This window comes from Perca fluviatilis, chromosome 19 (genome assembly GCF_010015445.1).
Source record: "Perca fluviatilis chromosome 19, GENO_Pfluv_1.0, whole genome shotgun sequence".
In the NCBI taxonomy this organism is placed as follows: Eukaryota; Metazoa; Chordata; class Actinopteri; order Perciformes; family Percidae; genus Perca; species Perca fluviatilis.
The window spans coordinates 3522885-3534496 of record NC_053130.1 but is presented as its reverse complement, the minus strand read 5'-3'; the positions used below and the strand labels follow the sequence as shown (position 1 = coordinate 3534496).

At 42.7% G+C, this 11612-nt stretch overlaps 1 protein-coding gene and 1 long non-coding RNA gene across 2 annotated transcripts in view; one reads left to right on the top strand and one right to left on the bottom strand.

The window, feature by feature from the left end:
- Positions 1-268: 268 nt before the first annotated feature.
- Positions 269-1783, bottom strand: LOC120548444 (D(1)-like dopamine receptor). Its single transcript, XM_039784703.1, has 2 exons — positions 1246-1783; positions 269-1173 (listed from the first exon to the last, which is right to left on the bottom strand). The coding sequence occupies exons 1-2, from the start codon at positions 1781-1783 to the stop codon at positions 269-271; spliced, it is 1443 nt and encodes a 480-aa protein (XP_039640637.1).
- A 2331-nt stretch (positions 1784-4114) lies between these two features.
- The window catches only part of LOC120548519, a 41982-nt gene continuing 34484 nt past the window's right edge, over positions 4115-11612 (top strand). The window contains exons 1-2 of the long non-coding RNA XR_005637183.1: positions 4115-4319; positions 8449-8533. This is a non-coding gene — a long non-coding RNA (uncharacterized LOC120548519). The remainder of the gene's footprint in view (positions 4320-8448; positions 8534-11612) is intronic.

Sequence of the window (11612 nt, the reverse complement as noted above, 5' to 3'; positions counted from 1 at the left end):
AGGCTACAATATTTTTGGTCACATACAGCAAACATCTCCTCACTATCTGCGAGCTGCCTGTCCCCTGAACACACTGTAAAAAACGCGGTCTCTGTAGACAGCCCAGGCTCCACAAACGGCAACAAAAACAAACTGCGCCAACCTGCACCACCAAACATAACAAATGTTATTGGCGTTCCAGCCAATAACAGACAAGAAGGATTTGGGGGTGGGGGTTGGACTTCCTGTTTAGTTATGGCCGTTTGCCAGCTCAATGCCGTTTTCTGTCCTAGCCGTCGTGGTGGACTTGTCCTGGTATCAGTGCATCGCTCTCCAGCCCCCCCGCGGCCGCCGCAGCCGCTGACGTGAACGGCGTGATCGTCTCCAGGGAGATTTCGTGGTCGTCCTCGAGCTGCACGGTTGCGGGAAGCAGCAGCAGTCTGTTGCAGCTCCGAGAAGCATTGGAGATCATCGACTCTTCGTCGAACTGCGCGCTCACGTCCTCCAGGTGATCGGACCCGACAATGATGTTGCGGGGAAGTGGCTGGGTCGGCGCCAGCTGCGGCGCCGCCTCCTTGTGGAGCGTCGTGTCGTGGTGGTAGGAAACCAGCTCGTCGCTGAAGTTCACCGCTTCCACCGCATTGTTGGAGCGCATCTGGCCGCAGCCCAGGATGGTGGCGAAGGCGCGGCGGAAGTCGGCGTTGAAAGCGTAGATGATGGGGTTGAGCGAGGAGTTGGCCCAGCCGAACCACACGAAGACGGTGAAGGTGGCGTCGCTGACGCACGGCGGGTCGCAGAACGGGACAGCGCAGTTGAGGACGAAGAACGGCAGCCAGCAGAAGACGAAGACGCCCATGATGATGGAGAGCGTCTTCAGGACTTTGGTTTCCTTCTTAAACGACGACTTGAGCGAGGCTTCGTCATTGGTCCGGGGGTGCTGCTGCCACTGCTGCTGCTGCTGCCGGTTCCGGTTGGCGCCGTGGCCGTGGCTCTGCGCCTGCTCCGCCGCCCGCTCCAAAGAGGTGATGCGGCGGATTTGGGTCTGAGCGATCCGGAAGATGCGGGTGTAGGTGGCGATCATGATCACCACCGGGATGTAGAAGCTGATGAGTGAGGAAGAGATGGCGTAGGTTTTGTTCAGGTTGGCGACGCAGCTTCTGGCATTGGCGTTGCTGCTGTTTGTGAAGTTCCTGCCACCACTGTTGGCGCTGGCGGCGGCCATCATTTCCACCACCTCTGCCATCACGTCCACTTCCTCTTCCACTTGGTGCCAGTTGAGCTGCACCGGGATGAAGGAGATGAGGATGGACAGCAACCACGCCACCCCGATCATGACAAACGCCACCCGCTGAGTCATCTTCTGCTCGTATTTGAAGGGGCTGGCGATGGCCCAGTAGCGGTCCACGCTGATGATGCACAGGTGCAAGATGGACGCCGTGGAGCACATGATGTCGAAGGCGATCCAGACGCCGCAGAAGCGCCCAAACAGCCACGTGCCGGTCACCTCCGTGATGGCCTCCCAGGGCATCACGAGCACCGCCACGAGCAGGTCCGACACGGCCAGCGAGATGACGAAGAAGTTGGTGACTTTGGAGCGCAGGTGGCGGAAGCGGACCACCGCGGCGCACACCAGCGCGTTCCCGAGCAGCGTGGACACGATGAGCAGGGACAGGACGCAGCCGACGAGGACGCGCAGTCCCCTGCCGCCTCCCCCGTCCTCCTCCTCCTCTCCCTCTCCCCCGCCGCCCGGCCCGTCCAGCTCCGACAGAACTCGGGTGAAATTACTCCACGTCGTGTTTTCCATTTTCTTTCACCTGCGCGCACGTATTAAAAAGTGGCACAACGGGCGATTAATATGCACACGGAAAGGCGCGTCTCTTCTTCTCTGCGTCTCCTGACACACAAACCATCCTCTGATGTCTCAGTGAAGAAGACAAAAACAGCAAGGGAAACTGATGTCTTCAATATATCATATAAAATCCTGTATGCGTCTTTTTTTTTTTTTTTAATAAGATCCACACTCCGGACGCAGAAAGCAATGCATTTATCCAGAAAAAAAAGCGCTCGGCAAATAGCCCGTTTATCCTCAGAAATGTAAACAACAATAAGTGCTTTTTTTAAACTTTGCTAATAAATGAATAGCAGTGATACTTATAAATCCAGTCGTTGTTCAATGTCTCCAAAGAGGGGGTAAAAAAAGCTCTCTGTCCCGTGTCTTTTTGTCCCGGTGTGCCTGGACTCCGCTTTCTTTATGTGACGCTCGGACTCAGTCAGCCGTCTCTGCGCGGCTCGTTACCTCTTCAGGACAGGTAATAGATTACTGTCATCCAATCCGGTGCAGAGCGTTAGTCGAAATGAATGTCTGGAATACGTATATTCTGAGGAAAAGAGGTGCTCTTGTGTGTTTCAGTGAGAGAGAGAAACCAACCTCTAATTTAACAGAAGATAAACACGACTCTAAAAAGACTCTTTTGAACTGAATCTACGCAGTTCTCTACAGGGAACATAGGTTGTCGTTTGGACTATAATTACTATATTATCATCATTATTACTTTATATGTGACAGGGTGTGCATGAACTCCTCAGATAAAAGCAGAAGCTCAACACTAGGGTGGGTATTTCAGAATAAAATGCAGAAATTAACAACGAATAAATGAATGAATGAATGTCTTTATTGTCGTTGTATGTGAGCATGCAACGACATTCTTCTGTCTCTCATGAAAGAAAACGGTTACCATTCACTCTGCTCAAACACACACACACACACACACACACACACACACACACACCCCATAGACAAACAGTATTATTTTCTTTTATTATTATTATAATAATAAATAATTAAATAGAAACATATTTTCCTGCCTCCTAAATCATTGTGTTGGTAACACTTTACAATAAGGTACACAAAACAAATAGGTAGTTAATGATTATTGAAAGAGTAACGAATCGTTACTCATTCCAAAAACAGTAACTACCATTCTGAAAAACAGTAACTAATCATTAACTACCTATTTTTTTCTGTACCTTATTGTAAAATTGTGTTTTTCTGCCCTCTCTCCCGGTCTGCTTTTATTACAGAAACTAGAGACTATAGAATAATAATAAGCCAATCAACTTCCACTCAATAGGAAATAAGCAAGAAAACATCAGCACTGACTGTGATCCTCTCTCTGCCCATATCCGTTTCAAAATTAAACCCACATCAGCTAAAGAAAGTCATCATAAAAGCATCACATTTCACAATGACTGCCTGTCCCAGATGGATGCAGTCATGCAGAAGCATCCTTCACATTTAAGAGCTTAAAGACCAAAGTTTGGTTTTTTTCCGAACAACAAAATAATAAAATAAAATATTAAAACACAATAAGTGCGTAGCAACACGCCAAAAGGAAAAACAATATCTATAAAGTGTTACAAACATGTTCAATCTGTCCGAAAAGAAGCGTGAGGAAGCCGAAGCTTGTTATTTTTCCCTCCCCTCATTTCACTTGAAATAGTTCCTGATGTATATTACAGCTCAAAGACCAACGTTATAATGACAGAGACGAAGAAGTTTTGATCTTTTTGAGGGCTTTTCCCTTTATTCCATAGTGACAGTGGATAGACAGGAAAGGGGGGAGAGAGAGAGAGAGAGAGACACAGCAAAGGGCCACAGGTCAGAATCAAATATGGGCCGCTGCAAGGGACTCCGCCTTCACGGGGCGCACGCTCTAGTGAGCTAGAGGCCGCCCCACATTTCCTGGATTTAATGAATGCATTTTTTGTCAGTGTTACGTTTTAGACAGAATTGAACCCAAATGACAACAACACAGAGCCGGAGAAGGTTTAACAGATTTATTCCAATGTTCAAAGTTCCAGGTTTTAAGAAAAGGGGAGAACAAGTCCAGGTCTACAGAGGGGTACAGGTCCAGGGGTTCTGAGCAGGAATAATACCGTACAGTCCAAGTGTCTGTGTTGAGTCCTTTGTGAGGTCCAGTAGTGGCTAGCAGGATAGGTGGATGGCAGGAGTGAAGCGGAGGTAGGAGTCCGGTTCCAATATACTGTAGCACAAAAGAAAACAATTAGGACAGGCCAAAAAATACACAAAGAGCAACTAGCAGGTTGCATCAGCAGCAAGACTAACATTGTTGTCTTGACTATGATCCAATGAGGAGTGGTAGGTTGACCAGGTATTTGTAACAGAGGTGATTAGTGTACATGAGCTGCAGCTGGAACCCTGACTCCCACACACCAGACTTCACTCCTGCAATTAAGGACAGACAGAGGGGAGGGGGAGAGCAGAGACAGAGAGCTACCTAGCAGCAGCAGCCACCGCAGCCCTAACAGTCAATTTAAGGGTGAGTGAGGGGGCCAGGATATTGTGTTATGTGTGTATATCTGTGTGTGAAAAGCGCTATATAAATTCAATTTATTATTATTATTATTATTATATGTGTGTGTGTATGTGGGGGAGACTTGTTTTGGTGGAACATGTGTACGTTCAAAAGTAGTTTTAGTCGTGCAACAGAAAGCTCAGATAGGACAGATAGTCTAGCTAGCTGTCTGGATTTACCCTGCAGAGATCTGAGGAGCAGTTAACCATAGTCCTCACAAATCCACCGGAGGCTAGAACGCCAACACAAAGGAAGAGGAAGGAAATGGAAAATACATGTAGGCGGAATTTCCTGCAGCACCGGAGAAATCCCGGAAGTGGAACGCGAAGGATATTTGTAATTTGTAATTTATTTATTTGATCAGGGACAGTGCACAAAAAACATTAATACATGTCTTGTGCCAGGTTGTAGCAAATTGCTAGTTTCCGGGTGTAGTCCCTGGGCAGGTAGATGGCGCAATAAAATACAGTATTTACAGTATACAATACAGATACATAAAGTCATAAAAATCTACAGACATTAATTTCCCCCTATCACACCCCATCTAGAGCTAAAACTAGCCCCAGAGACACACTAATTTAGCATCAATTCACTGGTGGGCGCAAGGCTGCTTTGTTAACAACCAATGCTTTGCTAAGCGTGAGAATGAGTGGAAGTTAGTGCATGAAATTAGCTCTGTAGGAAGAGTACTCCACTGATATACTACTCTATACTATATACTACATCAGCTGAGAGTCTGGATCCAAGGCCTCGGGAGACACTGCAGTGTAAAAGATTGAACTCCTAAAAATCACCATGAAGCAGCCGGTTACTCACATTAAGACCTGTTCTGAAATTGTATGGTTGAATATGCAAATTAGGCATTATCTTACGCTAACTATTGGTGGATTTAGGAGGCATCTAAGAACACAAATAGACAAAGTGTGGTTCTTTCCACTAGTCTGAAAAAAGACAGAGTGCTAAGGCACATTGTATTTCATTGCTGTGGTACTTCGTACTAATATGCATATGACAATAAACTTGAACTTGAACATTTTATGGAAGCAAAAGTGACAGTCTAGCGCATGAAACTCATTGTTTTGGCCTGTACAGGGTTTTCCGCCGCCATTATAAGGTTTGGGTGCAGCACCCGAGCCATTTTTGCAGCACCTAAACCCAATGAATGTAACTAAAAGACTTTTCTCAGATGTAGTGACTGTACCTAGACTTCTTTAGCACAAAGAGATGCAAAAACTCATAAAATGGCCAAATAAGCGCACCTAAGTCTTCCACAAAGCTAGGGAAACCACTGTACTGTAGTGTCTGGCCTTCAACCTAAAGAAATGATCTGACCATGGAAGATTTATTGCAATATATTATTCCACCGAAGACATTTTGACTAAAGCTCAGATGCAACCACCAGATGGCGCCAGCTGTATGCTGTCTTACATATATTGTACTCCCAACACATGAAGTAGTTAGAGAAATGTTCTGGATATACACACTTAACCAAGGGCGTAGGTTTTGTTTCAACATTGGAAACATTGAAATTGGGGGGGGTCTGGTTCCTCCCGCAGAAAATGTTGAGCGTCAAACACTGCATTTCCTGCACTCTGGTGAATTTTTATGCACAAATTTGTGCCTTTTCTGCATCAATTTATGGTGCAAATGTCTTTATTTATACAAAGGAAATGATTACACTACTGTATTACTTAAAACTTTCTGCATATTCAAAGCATCACACATTTCGGGATGTTTTTTTTAGTTACAACGTACATCTCAAAACAAATCTGTTAGAGAATGAGACCTTGTTGAAGCCAGACGCTCCAAAGTTTAAATCTACAGAAATCTATCTTTATTTTTCATGCTCCTGTTGTGTACTTTAACCCCCCGATGTAGTAACCCTACAGTCACATTAGCTACAAGAGACAGAGACAAAGACTACAGTTTATAATGCTTTCTGAGTTGAGTCTTTCTGGAACATACTGTATGTCCCATTAATGCCAACCAACGTACGGTCTCAATGGGCTGAAACTGTGTGCTGTAGGGCTTTGTTAAATTGTATGTAATGGAGTTTGAATCACGTGTGATTTCACTGTATCTTTAGTGCAATGGGATGGGGTGATCTGATTGGTTGCAGTGTGTATCTCACCAAACTGAACCTGATTATTTCAAACGCTCTGAAGAAGGCTTTGTGCTGCATTGCCAATCATAGGTGTAATTTACAATAATCAGTGTTGGGAGTAATGCGCTACAACGCGTTACTGTAATTCCATTACTTTTAGCGGTAATGAGCATGTAACTAAATATATATTTTTTTAATCAAGTAACGCAATTACAATGACTGAAATTTCATACACTAATCGCACAATGAGCATTAAACCACAGCATGGCCGATAGTGCGGATAGAATGAGCTTTCTCTCCTGGAAGTATGGACATTACTTTTAGCTCGTCGAAATTAAAGACAAAAATGTAGTGGTGAGTTGTCAATTATGTGCAGGTGTAAAGAACCTATCCACATCTAAGAGTAGCAATTCAATTCTTATGAAGCACCTGTTGATTACAATAAATAGGTCTAAAAATTATGTTTGTGTTTGACTTCAATGCTGACATAAAATAACTTAAAAGTGACTTTCCCTAGTAACCAATTACTTTTGATATACAGTAATTGGTAAAGTAATTCAATTACTTTTAAAGAAGTAACTAGTAACTGTAACTAATCGCAAATTTTCAGCAACTTGCCCCCCCCCCCCAATAATCAGAACTGGCCAGTGCAACCCCCACCCCAAAAACCTATTATAGTTTCCTTTACATTAATAAGGACAATTGCACTATGAATTGATGCAGAACCTTTCACCACAATGCAGAGAATGAAGTGTTTGCTGTTCAAAATTAAAATTTTGCTCAAAAGTGGAGCTCACCCCCCCCCACAATGTGGAACCCCGAGTTACGCCCTCACTGTATCTTTAGTGCAATGGGATGGGATGACCTGATTGGTTGCTGTAGTGACTCTGCCCTTGAATGTTTTTTTATTGTGATGTGAGCATAATTAAATAAGAGAAATGACAGTATGTCGTTAATTTGGCAACTTCAGATGTGTTCCCTTTTCTTCACTTTCTGGAAACATGCCTGTTGGATTTTGGATTTAGCACTCCAACGAGAATCTCCATTGTTGAAGCACAATTCAGGCTGGGCAATATATCGATATCATATCGACATCGGTATATGAGGTTAGATATAGATTTTGGATATCCTAATACGACTTACAAATACGAAGTGTTGTCTTTTCCTGGTTTTAAAGGCAAGTCATGTCATTTTCTGAACTTACCAGACTGTTCCAGTTGTTCTATTATTTGCCTTTACCCACTTAGTCATTGTTTCCACAGCATTGGTGATTATTTATCAAAAATCTCATTGTGATGATATTTTGTGTCGAATTGTCAACCCTAGAACATCAGCGCATTGACATCGATGTATTTGGTAAAACATATGGTGATATTTGATTTTCCCCATATCCCCAAACTCTATGCGCAATCTCCTTTTTCAACTCATGAAGTAGTTATTCTGAGTTACTCATTAAGCTCATTTTTGTCCTTTTCAAATTTTATTAAAGATGATCTGATGAACACTTGTTGTGGACATCAGCATACCGAAACTACTTATTACCACTGGATTTCAAGTGTTGTTGTTTGGCAGCTTTTCTACTGGCACAATTTCAGTTAATTTAGATAAGTTTAAAGGATCAAAACATTGATTTCGATGCTGCCCTCAAGCCTCAAAATTAATCTGTCATCAAAGTGACTTACATAAACCCCGGAAACACGAATACCTGTTTGTCTGCCTGGAGATCAAAGTCAGTTCAACACCTTCACTTACTGCATTTGTAGCTGTGAGACTCAGTACGAGTGTGTGTGTGTTGTGTGTGTGTGTGTGTGTGTGTGTGTGTGTGTGTGTGTGTGTGTCAGACTGTTTACCTGCACATACCTGAGCTGAACACTTTTTTAACATCCCTAATTCTTTGTGGTTGCTTCTGTACACTTAGTTTTTAGATGCACTCACTTAACCTAACCATGCGTGTGCATGTGTGTGTGTGTTGGCGTGTCTCTGACGCAGGTTGCCTGGACCACGCCCCGTCTCCTCCCCTCCGGTGGTTGAGCCCGGTGGCAGATCTGGCGGCGTCTGACGGTTCAACGGCGAGGTGAAGAGTTGAAACTCTTAATTACTGTTTTTGGCGCGACTGTTGAGGGGCGGGGACGGCTGCTTAGTGTGAGTGTGGGATGTTTGTGAAAGTGTGTACACTTTTTGTCTTTGCATGTTTATGCATGTGTTTTGTGCAACCCCATTCTCGCTCCAAACTCATAAAATATAACTGATGCTGTGTCAGTGTCTCTCAGCGTCAGATACCGACAAAATAATCACCCTTCAGCGTCTTTATGGAGCAGCAGCTCGACCGCGGCGTTGTAAAATGACGTAGTATTAAGAGAGACAACGGTAGCGAGTAGTATGTAAGACCGAAAATCCGCGTTAGGAGGCAGGTTGGGGGGGGGTGGATGGGTCAAATAACACAGGACTGTCCGCCAGGAGACCGCGGTTCATGTCCCGTTCTTCTCCCGCCAGGGCCGGCGATTGCTATAGGCGACCTAGGCGATTGCCTGAGATTTACCGCATCAGCAGAGCAATCACGTAATGCACAGCAGACTATGGTGTAGGTGGATTATGTTCCGAAATATAGTGACTTTATTCTAGTAATAGCCTATTGTATTATCACTTAATTTTTCTCAAAATATCACGACTCCTCCAAACCTCAGAGAACACAGATGAGATATACTGTATTTTGAATGTGCACAAAGTTTTGAACATGAGCAGAAATCTTGCTCAAACACATCTAAAATATTACAGTCCAGGGGTTTATTAATTCATTAAAATGAATTCATGAATCATTCAGGTGAATAATCGTCATATGCACATTTAAGGAGGTTACTTCCTCAACAAAAGAAGCAAAAGTGGGAAGAGTATATGATGCCTAGGCTACATGTGTGCTGACTCAGATATAATTAGAAACATTGATCCAAAGGAGAATAAATAGATGAAAGCAATACAGAATGCCTGAGAGCATTACTGAAATATATTCCATTATGTTTTTATATTTGGATTGTAATCTATTTTCCCTTTAGATAAAGATATTTCCAGCATAAATTGATTCAGAAAAAGGTAAAGAAAAATAAGTACATATTCACCAGAATGCAGGAAATTAAGTATTTAATGCTAAAAAGTTTCAGGGGGTGGACCCCCAGACCCCCCCCCCATCATAAGTCACCATGCACACGTAAAACTCAATCTCGCCTAGGGCAACCAAGGGGCTAGAACCGGCCCTGTCTCCCGCGCCACCATCTTTTCCTAAACCTAACTGTAGCGTTGGGAGCGTGCCTATGTTCCCACAGCCCTATGTTCCCACAGTTACCACATTTCTAAGATTCTTTTCCAAAATTAGGCCCACGTTTCCGTTTTCATAAATTTGTATGAGATTGTATCCCCCTTTCTCCCAATTTGGTAGCCAATTACACCCAACCTATTATCCAGTAGTAAATGGACTACATATGGAATTCAATTTTCAATTCAATTCAATTTTATTTATAGTATCAAATCATAACAAGAGTTATCTTGAGACACTTTACTAGAGTAGGTCTAGACCACACTCTATAATTTACAAAGCCCCAACAATTCCAATAATTCCCCCAAGAGCAAGCAGAGCGACAATGGCGAGGAAAAACTCCCTATTAGGAAGAAACCTGGGACAGACCCAGGCTCTTGGTAGGCGGTGTCTGGCGGTGCCAGTTGGGGATGTGAAGAACAGAGGCAATAATAGTCACTTTAAAGATAAGGAACAGTAACTTCAAATGGTAGTCGTAGTAGTTCATGTCATATCAGTGCTCTGCAGGGCGTTACAGGATGTAGCGTGGCACAGCAGAGCATGGATGGACGTAGCAGGAAGCAGCAGGGTTCAGCAGGATGAAGCAGGACACTGCAGGGCACCGCAGAGCTTAGCAGGGAGTGCAGCAGGACCACGGCGACAGCTGCAACCAAGATCTTGGTGCCAACGTGCTCCAAGGAAATATGCTGGGTGAGAAAAAATCCAAACACAAGGACTCCGGGGAGTAAACTACTCAGAGCCTGTTTACTAACAGGCATCCCGTGGGACGGGATACACAGAAATGAAAAGTGAGAGGAGAGAGCAGTCAAAGGAAAGAGGAGAGGAGAGAGTCAAAGGAAGGAAGGAAGGAAGGAAAGAAGTCCCCCAGACAGTCTAAAACTATAACAGCATAACTAAGAGCATAACTAAGAGAGACAGGCAGTTTAAGGAGAGGAGCCTGTTCGGGTGTTCTTTTATAAAAGGGTCAATGACGTGACATGCAACTTTTTGTGTCCAAGTGCATTAATTTGGTTTAAAATAATTTAAAAGAATTCATACAAGCATCATTTTATTCTATAAAATCTGTATAGTTTGAACATATTTTAGTGTAATAAAATGGTATATATTTTATGTTTGCATCAAAACCCTCAAACTCAGGTGGTGCAACCGTCCAAGCAAATTAACACCATGTGAAAAGTATTAAATATGGAATTTAAAAGTTAAGGAAAAAAATAAATATGGGGCATACTTTGAATGAAACAAATAAAAAATTTACTAGTTAAAGCTTAAAGTTAGAAAATTGAAAAAAACTTTGTGAATGCATATTGAAATTAGAACCACATAGAACTTATTTGAAGTGAAGAGGTAAAAGAGAAGGATATTGCACACAAGAGACCCCAACTACTGAGAGTGAAAGTGTAAACTCTCATATTATAAAATAGCAACTCTCATAGTTAGATTGTAAGTTTACATGTAGGTGGTACAACCAAAAAAATAGCAAAGAAAATTTTAGGTTCAAAAAGTTGTATATTGAAATTATAAAAAGTAGGTGGCACAACAGTAAGTAGTGGCCAAAGAAGGAATACTTCTGATTAAATAAAATTTAACTCAATTATTTTATTGTATATTTTACAAATATTATTAATTGTACATTAATAGTTACTATATAATAAATATTTTTATGATTATATTAAAAAATATTCTTTCAATATTTTAGATGCACTACAGAAGGAAAAGCTGCACCTAAGGAAGGCATAAAATATAGCTGCAACAGAAAGATATCTTGCAAAAGGAAAGAAAGGTAATAATCTTAATAACACAGTTTTGTGTAATTGATAATTTTGTAAGCAATCAGTAGGCTTTATTT